The following is a 13,740-nucleotide window of genomic DNA, read 5'->3' as shown; positions in this document are numbered from 1 at the left end:
TATCAAAACTGTTTTCATCACAAAGCCAAAGCATAGCCCTGCACAAGCCTCTGGGAAGAAATGTGACTGTCCCAGCCAGAACCAGTGCAGCCTTGAGTATTTTTTGCTTTAAGTCTCCTCTGTGCTGCTTAGTTCTGAAGCATTTGTAAAGCTGTCACAGCAGTCTCAGTGCAATTGCTGCTTGGCTTGAGCTGCAGGGATGTGAGGGTAAAAGGGTGTCTTTGGTAGTGCTGGGTTAAAATACCGAATAGATCATGAAGAGAAGGTGTGAAGGGAGTGTTCCCAAAGCAAATTAGGCTTTCTGCTTCTAGTGGACCTGCTATAGCTCTAGGAGGTGTTTTTTGTATCTAGGTGGTAAAATTACATCTCTAAATGTCTCAGCCGTAAATAATGTAAAGCTGATTGTCATCAGTCATTGTGAAGGGGAACCATGGCTGCCAATCTATTCAAGAAATAGTTATGCAGAAAACTGCATAAAGGCAAACATGGAATTAGGTCTTGGTCACTGGGACCTCTGCAGAACAGCACAATTAAGGGCTCCAGTGGATTGAAAGGAGATGATTTTTGATAAAAAAGAGAAATCTGCAGGTCTGTCAGTTCCACAGCTGCATCAGTATTACACTTTTTGGATGTTCCTGCTTGATACATTGACTTGCAGGCCACTTTTATGTCTATTTCAGGCTTTTGTCAGTGCTGAAACAAAGGAAAAGATTTTGGCAGATTTTTTCTCCAAAAATGCAAACAGAAACTCTTTGGCACTCCTCCAGCAAAAGTCTCCCTTGAATGTGCTTTAGACACTACAAATAGTATATAAATACCTTCTCTTGCAAATGGTTGTCCACAGACTTGAGTCCCCCTTGATTCCCTGGAAATAGACTTGTGTTGTATATAAACAAAATTTCAGTCTTTAGTAGATCTTTGGAATTGTTTCCTCTTCTTTCAAGACAAAGGGTGAAAAGGAAGGAAAACTCTGTAACTGTGGAGTGGTTAGTGGGAAATACTACCCTGTCTGTAGTGCTAAGCAGTGATTTATAGCAAATATAAGTGATGCTGTGTGGGGGCTGCAACTGTGCTTACCTTCCAAAGACTCAGAAACAGAAGTTTGTTTCTTAATGTTCTCCCTCCGTGGTGTTTATTTTAAATGTAGGTTCACAGCTGTATGCCCACTCTACACAGGAATTCCTTCTTGCTGCTTCCATAAGGGAATGAGCCCAACTTAAAAATAAAGCAAACATCTGGAAGACTTGATGCAAATACTCCCTCTCGAGCTAATGGGTACTTCTCATTTTGTAAAAAGCATGTTAGGTGGAAAAAGTGGGTAATAAGCCTTGTCTTTGATCATGCTTTGCTAATGAAAAAGATCCTCTAAAAAAAGGAGTGTTACTAGGCCAGGGATAACTTCTGAATTCTGTAAATCCAAGGAGAATAAAGTCACTTTCAGTCCATTCTCCTCTTTCAGCTGGTCTGTGTGTTTGTGTTTCTGCAGTCCCTAAAGCTCCAGAGATAGATGTAGCAGCGTGTCTGGTTGCTGATAACTGCATAACAGTGTCGTGGAGGATGCCTGAAGAAGACAGCAGAATTGATCATTTTGTGCTGGAGTACCGGAAAACCAACTTTGGTGGGCTCCCTCGACTAAAAGGGGAACAGCATTGGGAACTGATCGACTACATTAAAGCTACTCAATACACGTTATCAGGTAAAGGTGTTTCAAACTTCCAACCCAAGAATATCAGTAGAACTCTTTATGCTTGGAAGTTTTGCAAAATGCCCCTTTTTCTACATGTATTGAAGTTTCCATTATCTTTGTGCAGTAATAGCTCCATCCTTTATTTTGACTTTGAGGCTCTGTAAAAAATCATGTGTTAATTAAAGTTCAAGCTGATATTTAAGTGTGTTTTTTTGCAGATTGGGATAAATGCAAGTCAGCTGCATGTAATAGTCCTTAATCCTGTCAAAATTGTCAGTAATCAATATAATTTAATGTTTCTAAATGTTCACTTTTTAGGTCTGAAGTTTGATACAAAATTTGTGAACCTTAGAGTACAAGCTTGCAACAAAGCTGTGGCAGGGGAATACTCCGATCCTGTGACTCTGGAAACCAAAGGTAAAATTGAAAAGTTAACATTATCTGGAGTGAAAACCCTGTACTTAAACTCTTCTGCCTTCTTTATGAACCTGCATGTTGAATCTGCTTCTGCACAAGCACTGCTGAAACACATCCTAAGTGGAAAGGAAAACAACCATTTCTGTGGAGGATTAAGAAACTTGTTGGCACAAAGCTGTCCTTAGAGCATTCAGACTCTGGAAAATGGGATAATGACTTTCTCCAGCAGAGCTTGGCATGGGTTGCTTTGAACTGTGGATGGACAGGACCATGTGCTGCTACATCATGCCAGCACACAGCAAGGGAAAGATGGATGTTGTGGCTGAAGGACTCTTGGGGCATCTAAGCAGGAGGTGTAGCTATCTGGTTATTAGTGACAGATGCAGCTTCCTGCAACTAGAAGGTGCTGGAAAGTTTTTAGTTTGGGGTTTTTTAAATTATTTTCTTAGCTGTAGATTCTAATCACTTTCAATATTAATAAAATAAGCAACTTGAAATTGCTGAAGGTTGGTAGTCATTGTGTCAGAAGTCTGTTGATCTGAGGACTGCTAAGGATGGCTTCCTAAAGAAACTAGCAGAAAAAATTCTTTTTAAGTAACTTCAGCAGAGTTCTTGGTAGGTTGTTAGTTGTGTGCTGTTCTGGATCACTGAATAAATACTGTTGGAAGGACATTATTAGGTCAGTCTGCTCTGGCTGAGCCTTGAATATATCCAAGGATGAAGGAGGTGTGGATGAAGAATGTGTTAACTTGCTGGCCCTCCATTCCAGGCCACGTTCATGGGAGGGAAGGAATATCCTGATCCCTGACTGGGGTTTCCAGTGGTGCCTCTCAGTGTGCACCCCTCTGAGGAAGGCCTGACTTTATCTTCTCTGTTCCTGTTACATCACTAATGACAGCAATTTGCTCTTGTCTTCCTCAGGTTGAGCAAACCCAGTTGTCTTTCTGGGCTCCAGTCCCTTAATTGGCTTTTAAAAAATGGGGATAGTTCACTGTAGTAATAGAACAGTTCCTTAATGCCTATTTGTTTCTGTCGACAGTGGCCAGAACCCTCTGCTGAAGAGCAATAGAAGGTGATAATATCCCTCTTATTCCTAGGACGTAGCACCTAGTTTTGTTGGGAATTTCTGCTACTTCCCTTTGCTTGATGCCATGAGAAACAAATCTAATAGCCTTTATCAGTAACAGTGCACATATGCTTTTAGAAATTATTTTGAAGTTTAATTTGGATTCATAGAGATTATTAAACATTTTTCAGTGACTGGAAGAGAGTCTTTCTGGCAGGATGCATCCTTGTGTGTAGGAAACCTGATTTGCAATGGTTGGAAGAGCATTTTGTATTTTAATGTTGATACAAAGATCACTGTTATTGACAGACATACTGATGCTTACTTAACCTGCTGGCACAGGATGTCTCATTACATTTTTAAAATGTGGTACAGATCTTCTTTCTGAGAACTTTAAAGTATTTTGGTTCCTATTTTTGACTCTGAAAACCTCTTTGCATCTGAACTTGTTCTGTAGCTGTCACTGGACAGCAGAGTAAGAAGTAAGTGCTTTTACATCCTGAAAAAGGGTGAAATTTAACCTGATGTGTCAAAGGCTTCATGGCAATTCTAATTGCAGAATCAGTTGTTCAAATGAGAGAGTGTCTTTTTTGAGATGTGAAAGATTTTAGGTAAAATTTTCTCCTATTCCTGGAGTTGTGGTTTTAAGTGCAAACTCTTTTTCATTAGTTTTCTAATAGTCCTTTTTGAGAAATTACTCTCCCATGTTTGCTCTCTTTTTCTTTTTTGCTGGTTTAAGAGTTGTGGGGACCAAAGACATGCCCAGGATCCCAATTTCTTGTAGGTTTTACTCCCTTGTATTGATCTCTCTTTGGCTTGAGATCAGCAGGAGGGAAAAGTTTGTGCAGGCAAAACAATCTCTTGAAGTTGTGCAGTGTCAGTAGTTCCACTCCACAAATCCATCAACTTCTGCTAAACTAAGTTCTAAAAATGTCTTGGAGATGTTCCTACTTGCCCAAGTCTGGGAATCTTGTACCTTGGCCTCTCTCTAGTTGAGAGTAAAGAGCTTCCCTAATTCTTGCTGCTGCTTTGGTAGAAGGTCCCATGTTGAACTTTAAATCTCAACCACCCTTTTCTAGCAGGAGATTTAGATGAGCTCTATTCTTGTAGGAGGCTTCTGTTGCCTGTTGAGACCATCTGCAGGGGAAATTTGGAGCTGGCTCCATAGTAGATGGGGAAAAAATTGTACTGTAATTGTTCTAAACAAAAAATTTGCAGTTTGTAGGGATTGGGAAAACACAATGGCAACCAAGTGCTTAATTACCTGTGACTTACTAGACTAGAAAAAAGGCTCTGGATGATTTCAGATGTCCCTCCCTTGACCTTTCTTCTCCAGAAGAGAATACACGTTGCTTGGAATACACCTTCTGTGCTGAAGTGGATGAGGAGACAGGGACTGACTGCAGTCCTGTAGGCAGCAATCCTAACCACGAGACAGAGTATCAGGCCACTGAATAGTGGGAGAAATGTGTCAGTGACTGGGTGATGAAGACTCTGCTGTACTGGAAAAAGGGCACCAAACTGACTTTCTGCTGTAAAATTTCCTGCCTTTTCCTGCTGGAAGGGAAATTAAGCACTGTGAGGAAAAATTTAAAAAAAAAGCCTGAAAAACTGGTTTTTTTGAAGCTTTTATGTCAAATATTTAATGTAATTTTCTCAACTCTTAAAGGCTATTAGATTTTGAGAGGACAAAGCACACGCAATGGCCATTTACAGACTTGTGAAAAAGAAGTGATGTTGAGAACCTTTTAATGCTTTCCTAACCTTGAGAAATTACCAGCAAAGCACCTGCATTTTTTTCTCATGGTGATTCTCTAAATGGCCACATTGCTTTCTGCATAACTCATTTATACTGAATCTAATAAAAAACTTTCAGCAGCATTTGTTGGACGTGTGAGTGGATGATGTCTGATGCACATGGAGCAGGATGCAATCTGCAAAGAGGGATGGTTCCCCCTGAAATGATGCTTTAATTCTTGCCTTTGCTTTTTGCTTTTTTTTCATGCTATCACTTGTTAACTTTTTATTTGGTAAGTAAACTGCAGCATCCTCCATGTCTACAACATTGAAAAGCACTTGATGTGGTGCCCCTGCACTACAGACACTTACCCCCTTCATGTAATTCTTTTGTGTGCAGTTTGGAAGCAGAGCTGTCTTGTTATCAGTGTTGTCAAATTTATGTGCTATATGGTGATGAACAATCTTCATCAGTGACTTCTTGTAGAATTCTGTAACTGGAATGAAAATCAGTGATGAACTAGAGTTTAGCATTCTTATGTATGGCACCTCAGGATCACTCATGTTTTGATTCCCATGTGACCTTATTTTAATGATGGTATCAGGGAAAAGGGGCATTTTCTAACCCTTTCTGAAGTGGTATTTGAGAATAAATCCAGAGAACTTCGTGTTGAATGAAGTAAAAAGGAACCAAGCTGAACTCCACTGCATTAGTGGACATTAGAGTAGAAAAGAGCTTTACCGAATTGTAGCGGAAGGAGAAGTTGGACAGAAAACTATTTGGTGTGTGGTAACTCTTCTAAGGTGAATGTCTGATAGACTGCAGAGGATGAGAAATGCAAATGACTTCTCAAGTGTATTTCAGAGACCAATTTTGTACTTATTTCGGGGATTTTCATCAATGCCATTAAACTGCATAGCTGTTTCTGAGAAGTTAAAATTCTTTGCTACTGACTGCCTTTAAAATAGTAATCAGATGTGATTCTCTGGCTCCTGGGGAATACTGCCCGTAGCCTTCACTTGGTTTAATTATTAAATTGCTGGGAATTATTTTTGAGGGCCTAACCAGGTTAAAAAGAAAAGTTTGAAAGCCTCATTAGGTTAAAATTACTCTTTTATACAACTGATTGCTCATTAGTGTATTTTTCAGTGTGAAGTGCCTTTCATTCAAACCATGTGCCACACATCTGCTTTTCCCCCTACCCCTGCTCCTGTTTCTGTTCTCAGCTGCCTTTGAACTTGTTCCTTACAACATCTTGTGGTTTGTTTTTGTGTCTGTCACCTCTTCCCTCGGTCCTTGTGCATGCGAGCTGTTAAGAGCTACTAAGTGGCTGAACTAATGTGTCTTCTCAATAGCTGTGTGTGTCTCTGACTGACTTGGGAACGCTTAAATGCACCTTTCTGTCACTGTGTCCAAACCTTGAGCGGTTCATCTCCTTTCAGAAGCAATGCAGCATCTCCGAAGAGAGGCACCAACAGCCCCCGAGCCTCAGCCAGGGGCAGCAGGGACCGCTTTGCTGGGGAGTCCTACACAGTGCTGGGTAAGGGGACCTTGTTTGCTCTGCTGGGGGGGTGATGCTGTGGAAAGGGCAGGTGAGGCTGTTTTGCAGAATAAAAAGCCTATAATCCAGTGAGGTTGTAGAGAGGTACGTTTATTCTGAGCCCAGGATGCATAGGGAATGCTTCTCCAAAACATGTGCACCTGGTTGAGCTATCAAAGGGTTTATATGCAAGTAAGTTATACATATTTATTTTTCTTTCATGCATAAACTTTATTTTCTTAGAGAAGGCAGAGTTATTATAATGACCTCAAGAACTGACTTTCGTTTTCTCCTCCTCATGCCACTCCTTCTTGCACTTGTGCTGTTTCTCCAGGTAATTCAGAATGGTGTTCATTAGGGGTCTTTAGGGATGAAGTAAGACATCTTCCTCCTGTGAACTTTTTACCTTTTGCTCAGAACTGGTTCAAACCAGTCTTGTTGGCAACTTTAGTAGGTCTAATTGGACTTATCTTGTTCTTTTGACATGTTTTCTGATTTATCATGGGGTATCCTAGCTGTTTTAATTGGCCTGGGCCCCCTGGTATCTCACCTTCAAGGACAGTGAGTGTTTCACTACATGTTACACAGTGAACTTCATATTACCAAGCAAATTCCATGATAAGTATAAAAGCGTAAGTAAAATAAGAAAATAAGTATGATCATTAGTCCTAGGTAAATAATCATAAACAAAATAGGCATAAACAAAATGACCATAAGTAGAATAAGCATAAACAAAATAAGCATCATAAGCCCTAAGTAAAATAAAGGCTCCCCCTTCCCCTCCCCCCATCAAGGCAAGAATTGGAGGGAAATTTTGTGACTATTGGAGGCTATGTAATTAACACTGTCCTGCGGGGTTTGCCTGTACAGCATCAGAATTCTGTGCTGCAGCATCTTCGAGTCTGTTGAAGCTCTTTATTACAAAGCTCTTAGTGACATTCACTGCTGTTCAATGGAAATAGAATCTGTTTTATATAGATATATATTATACTGTACAATTAATTTTTTTCATCTTCGAGTTCCTTTTTTTTTTATCCCTTAAAGTAAAACAGAGGAGGCATCACTTGGTCCTCTAGGGAAGGCAGCAGTGTAAGGTACACTCAGTTATAGCAACTAAATATGTTTCTTTTGGTAGGAGACACTGCTGTTGAAAGTGGACAGCATTACTGGAAAGTGAGAGCCCAGAAGGACTGCAAATCCTACAGCGTGGGAGTCACCCACAGAAACCCAGGGAAATTTGACCAGCTGGGAAAGACTAATTCAAGCTGGTGCATCCATGTCAACAACTGGCTGCAAACCACATTTTCAGCCAAACATAATAATAAAGCAAAGACTCTTGGTATCCCTGTTCCAGACAGGATAGGAGTATACTGCGACTTTGATGGAGGTAAATCACAATCTGGAAGGATTTAGGTGAAAACTTAGGTGACTACCTGTGTGGAATTGGGGCAGTGAAAGGCTGAAGTAGTACATTACTCCCAGCATGAGAGTCTTTTATGAAAACAGACACAGAGCTGTTTGTGTACTAGTTCTTGTAATGCCAAACACCCTGAGTTCATCTGTGTGGCAGAGCTACTGGTTGTGAATTTCTCAGGCTTGTGGACTGTACATAGTGTGTTCTGGAGACCTTTCATGGAATCTCAGAATGGATTGGGTTGGAAAAGACCTCCGAGATCATCAAGTCCAACCCTTGGTCCAACTCCAGTCCCTTTACCAGATCATGGCACTCAGTGCCATGGCCAAGCTCAGGTTAAAAACCTCCAGGTATGGGGAATCCACCCCCTCTCTGGTGTCTTGGTTTGAGATAAGCAACTGCCAACCCCGCCAAGCACAGAGAGAAAAGCCTCCCTCCTAACACCAGGGAAAGGGAGGAAAAGAGAGGGGAAAGAAAAAAAAAACACTTCAAACTGCATTTATACTAAATCTACATATATTTTTCACAGAAAGAAAGAGACAATTAGAAGAGAGTACAAATATACACTCACACAAGTCTACAACAACAAGTTCCCCACGTCAACTTCTTAACGAACACACAAATTCTACTGTCCTAACTTCACATTACTTAAGAAGAAGCTTATTCCCCAGGGAGACAAACCCAAGCAGAAAGGAGAGACCCAGAACAAGACATTTTACTTTCCTGAGGTACCCTGTGAGCCAGTGGTGGGCCTGGTCCTCTCCATCCCCCCTGGGACAGCATCGTGCGTCCTCCCCAGAGGAGGGCTGAGAAGCGACCGCCTTAACCACTCCCACACTGGTTCCTACTTTCCTGGAGATGATGTCATAATGTGGTATGGAATACAAAATTACTGGCTACAAGAGGTCAGCTGTCAGCTCAGCCCAGCTCAAGTCAGCTGACAGCTTCGGCCTAGTCCAAACTCCAGAGCCCAAATCTAGGCCCACCTAGGTGAACCCATAACATCTGAGCAGCCCATTCCAATGCCTGATTACTCTCTCTGCAAAGAATTTTTTTCTGCTCTCCAACTTCAATTTCCCGTGGCAGAGCTTGCGCCCATGCCCCCTTGTCCTATTGCTGAGTGCCTGGGAGAAGAGACCAACCCCCACCTGGCCAGAACTTCCCTTCAGGGAGTTCCAGACAGTGCTGAGGTCACCTGGGAAATAATCATTTTTTGTAAAAGTTAGACAGCAGTGGCATCTAAACTTGTGTAAGTGCTCATGTTTAAACTGTATGTCAGCTTGTTTTCTCTTTCTCTCAGGCCAGCTCTCCTTTTACAATGCAAACTCCAAGGCGCTGTTAGACACCTTCAGAACAAAGTTTACCCAGCCATTACTACCAGGCTTCATGGTCAGTATCTATTCCATTCTGTTCAGCTTCTAGCACAGAATTCAGTTTACTGAAGACTTAGTTGTCTGTTAAAGTAGGAAACTGGAAGCATTGGTTTTGCTGACTAGTAATTTTTTTAAATGTTATCCTGTTTTCTTTTTGAATTCCTGTGGTGCTTGCAGTGACACTCCAGCAGAACTTTGCACACCCACGGGGTCAGGGATGGCTCCAGAGCTGTTCAACTGTCTCAGCCTTCCCTCTAAGGCTGACTCATGAAGTCAGTTCCTGAGGAACACAAAATAATAGATATAAAATAAATAAAACATTGGTTTAACAACTATATAATTTAATAATAATTGTAATATGAAATGCTATAAATACATAGAGGCATATAATAAAGTTACATATTAGTAATATAACAATAGGTTATAAAATATGTAGGTATTATAAATAAAACCTATTTTAGAAACAAAACATGCTTTTGGCACTGTGTTTACACTGCCAGGGCAGAAATAAGCACTGCTTTGAGGCCCTGGAGCACAGTGAAGGTGTTGCTCTTCCCTGTCATGGGAAGTACTTCCTGCTGGCACAGTGGCCTTCAAAGAAGTTTCCTATTAGGAGCATCTTAAATATAAGATTTTAGCCTTAGTTATAAACTTACAGTCATAAAGCATAGAATGTGAAGCATCTTAGACTTTGTGGACTCAAAAATGAGCTTGTCAGTGATTAGAATGTGTTACAGAGTGCTGTGCCAGCAGCCAGAGAGATGTGGAGCTGCAGGATGACTTTTGTGTTGGGGCCACTGTGGGACTTGTGGGATGGGAGGGGAAAGATGTGTGTGTCTCATAATGCAGATTTTTCTCTTTCCCCTCAGATCTGGTGTGGAGGGCTCACAGTGAGCACTGGATTGCAGGTGCCAAGTGCAGTGAAAACCCTTCAGAGAAGTGAGAATGGATTGAGTGGCTCAACGAGCAGCCTAAACAATGTTGCCCAGTAATGTCTGTCAAACACTCTGTCGCTGAATGTGATTTTTGTTCTGTGCAGCTCCTGCTCACAGGAGCTCGTGAGCTTTGGATTGAGCTGGGTTTGCTGCTGTTTGGGGCCTGACAGTGCAAAGGTTTGGGGCTAAAGTGTTTGGAACCTCCTGGGAATCCAGAGAAATGTCAGGGAACTGAACTGCTCCCTGTTTAAAGCAAAAGAAACCAAGAGCTGTAACTGGGCACTTTTCTAATGCTGTATTTAAGTGTTTTATTATGGACTCAAATATTAGTTTTGTTACAAATGTTACTTTGCTATGAAGAATATAGCAAATACCATTTTATTAGCTCTCCTAATACAAATTACTGAGCTATATATTTTATTATTGCTAAGCTTCCCATTAGAACTTGTGATGTCAGACACACACTTTGAAATAATGTTGATTTGCTGGCCTAGCCTGGCAAAATATCACAGCAGCAGAACTTCAAAAGAATGTTAAAAGAACCTGCAGACCTGATCTGAAGAAACAGCAGGAGCAGGCTGTGATTATTGTTTTTCCTGATACATAACTTTCCTATTTTTCATGAGTAGCTCATTTCAAATCATGTATATTGAGACTGGCTCCTGTTTATCCCAAATTACAGCAGATGTAACAATGTGTAGGTATTTAAAAGCATTCTTATGTCCTCAGTGAACACAACTTACGATACCCAGTAAGTGACACAGGAAGGGTTTTGGGGAGAGGTTCAGACCCAGATGATCCAGAACTGCTTTTTTAAAGGTACAGGGTGGTCCTGTTCTCTCAAAAGCCTCAATTTTGGGTCCTCTCCTGGCGTTTGAAAGCCAGGGTTGAGCCAGGGTGTCCATCACCCTGGTTGGAAGCTTAGTAAGAAGTCAAAGCATTCACAGGAACTGGACAGCTAAAAAAATAATAAATTAAAAATCACATTATATTCTTCATGGAAAATTCCAGCTTCTCAGTGAGAATTCCTGGTGTGTTCCAGACTCTTTAAATCTGTTTTCTTCCCTCTAATCAAGTCCAGGAGCCAGAAATAGTTTTCAGGTGCAACTTGAACCAGTTGTGTCCCAACTGCAGATTGTTTCCTGCTGTCACCTGAAAACTGTTGTAAATTCATGCTAATACAGCCCATAATGAATTGGCTCCTTTGCTGCTGGGCCAGTGTCCTTTTTTCTTCAGTTTATCCTTTAGCCCATAAAAACATGAGCACCTAATCATGTTAAATCCTGTTCTCAGCAATGGTTCCATTCTATCCATCACAATTTCTCAAGAGGAGGAGAAATTCCTTGAGACAACTTCTAATAAACCGGCTGTGATGTTCAGTGGGAAGTTAAAATTAACAAGGAAATGTGAGTACCAGCTCTGGCAAGTTTTCTCTTTCTTCAGAAATCACAAAGTTGATGGGATGGCTGAGCCCTTAATTATTGATTTTGCCTCTGGAACTTGAGCATCTCTAATTCTTTTGCATTGTGAACAAATAATTTCTTTTTGCAGAGGAAAGTACAAACTAATTCCCAGTTTAACTGTACCTTCTTCTGCCAGTTCAGTGGTTTGGGGTTTGGGACAAAGACACTCCAAAGTGACGTGGTTCTGAGTTCACAGTGTCTGACTCTGTCTCACACATTCCCTGCAGATGTTGCTATCCCAAGAGTCTCTGTGTAATCTTTTTCTTTCCTTTTTGCTGCAGTGGCACCTGGCTTGGAGTTTTAGGGGCTCAGCTGCTGTGAGTTCAGTTTGGGGCCTGTTCTGGTCCAGGACTAGGACACACAGACACAGAACAGGCACCTCCTCCCCCTGCCCAGCCATGGCTTCATCTTGGGGGTTCAGCTGCAGCTCCTCTTGAAATTGCCCTTTCTGGAAAGAAATGGGATGTTTGCAACAAGTTAATGTGTAGTAAGAACAAACCAGGACTAATCTCCAGCCCTCTGTAAGAGCATTCAAATCATGAACGTTTCTTTTTGCAAGATGTGGTGCAACCTGCAAAGCGGATTTGATCTGCACAAATGTAAAAATGTATTTTTTTCTTTAACATTTAGTTAGAGAAAAGCTTGGAGTGTTTTATACTGTGACTTGTGACCTGCAAGTTTGGTTTAACTGATGTCCTAGATGAACTTAACCTGTGACTTTTTACCCTTTCAAAGGATGGATTTGTTCTATAATAGTTTGCACAGATGTCAAATTTTTGCTGCTAACATCTAGTCCAGTTTTGTTTTGGTTTTTTTAGTCAATGGGGATATGAAGAATTGCCTTAAGCACTTTAGATTTTTTTAGACTATTTGTTTTTTTCCCTGAACTGGTGTCTCTCCAGCACCATCAGCATGGAAAGAGGAGCGATGATGCCAACGCTGCTGCTCCCAGGGATGTTTTTGTTGCAGTTGGCACAAGTTCTGTGCCTGCAGCTGGGGAAGGGATGCCTGGAGCCCGTGGGGTTCCCTTTTCCTGTGTGAGTCCATTCAGGGATTCCAGGGGTTGTTCTTTGGCAGTGGATTAGACCTTTGGAAGGTCTGTAGGTGAAGCCACCTCGTTGTACTGAACACTCCCCAGTCTCTGCTCTGGAGCTGCCACTGTGGGGGCTGAACAGGAATTTTCTGCTCTGTGACCAAAAGGAGATGTTCAGGTTTTAGTTTGTTTTAATACTAATTGCTGGTAACCCTTCAAAGCTAAAATAACCTCACAAAGACCTGTGAGGAACTAAAAGGTTTCCCCTCGAGCTCCTGTTTGTTCCCGTGGAAAACTTTAAGGGAAAAGCTGCATGAACTGCAACAAGGGATGTCAGTGTCAGGATGACTTAAAACAACAAAAAAACCATCCAGGGGATATAGTAGGTGCTTCTGCAAATACCAAATATTCAACAAATGCCAGGGGTGGCAGGCTCATTTCTCAGCCACTCTCCATGGGAAAACCAACAAAAAAAGCAGAGGCCGGTGTACAAATGCTGCCTCCTCCGTGGCTTTGGCGTTCAGAACGGGGGGATAACCTGGAGGAACACGGGGATGTGTCAGTGCTGTGGTTGGAGGCAGCGCTGGGAGCTGTGCTGGGGTTGTGCTGCCCCAGCATCGCTTTGTGGGTGTCCCGTGGCAGGGGCAGCCGGGCGGGTGTTCCCAGGGGGCAGAGCCCGGGGGGCTCCCCAGATCCCGGTGTTCCTTTCCCCCCCCCCCCCCCCATTCCCGGTGTTCCTTCCCCCCCCGTTCCCGGTGTTCCTTCCCCCCCCCCCCCATTCCCGGTGTTCCTTCCTCCCCCCGCCTCCCATCCCGCTGTTCCCCCCGTCCCGTCCCGTTCCATCCCTGGGTGGGCGGAGGGCGCCGTTCGCAGCCAGGGGGGCCGTGCGCGTGTCACGCGATGGTTTGTACTAATAATACACAAAGCCTGGACCCCACGGGCCTCCGCTGTCTCTTCTTTCTGGTTTGTTTCGCCCGTGGCGTGTTTGGGGGGATTTTGGAGGGGGGGGTGTTGGGGGGGCCGCTTTACGACGGGGACGAGGGAGGCTTTACGGCGTGCCGCGGCGCTTTGCGG

At 42.5% G+C, this 13,740-nt stretch overlaps 1 protein-coding gene across 1 annotated transcript in view; it reads left to right on the top strand.

Annotated features, from left to right (window-relative positions):
* LOC139685044 (FSD1-like protein) overlaps window positions 1-13,405 on the top strand; it is a 28,385-nt gene extending 14,980 nt beyond the window's left edge. The window contains exons 7-13 of the mRNA XM_071581560.1: window positions 1,487-1,696; window positions 2,006-2,267; window positions 3,144-3,176; window positions 6,351-6,448; window positions 7,584-7,835; window positions 9,163-9,251; window positions 10,105-13,405. Coding sequence (XP_071437661.1) covers window positions 1,487-1,696; window positions 2,006-2,267; window positions 3,144-3,176; window positions 6,351-6,448; window positions 7,584-7,835; window positions 9,163-9,251; window positions 10,105-10,227 — 1,067 coding nt within the window. The 3' untranslated portion in view covers window positions 10,228-13,405. The remainder of the gene's footprint in view (window positions 1-1,486; window positions 1,697-2,005; window positions 2,268-3,143; window positions 3,177-6,350; window positions 6,449-7,583; window positions 7,836-9,162; window positions 9,252-10,104) is intronic.
* Window positions 13,406-13,740: the final 335 nt, after the last annotated feature.

This window comes from Pithys albifrons, chromosome Z (assembly GCF_047495875.1).
Source record: "Pithys albifrons albifrons isolate INPA30051 chromosome Z, PitAlb_v1, whole genome shotgun sequence".
NCBI classification, from domain to species: Eukaryota; Metazoa; Chordata; class Aves; order Passeriformes; family Thamnophilidae; genus Pithys; species Pithys albifrons.
This window is presented reverse-complemented; position numbering and strand designations above follow the sequence as displayed.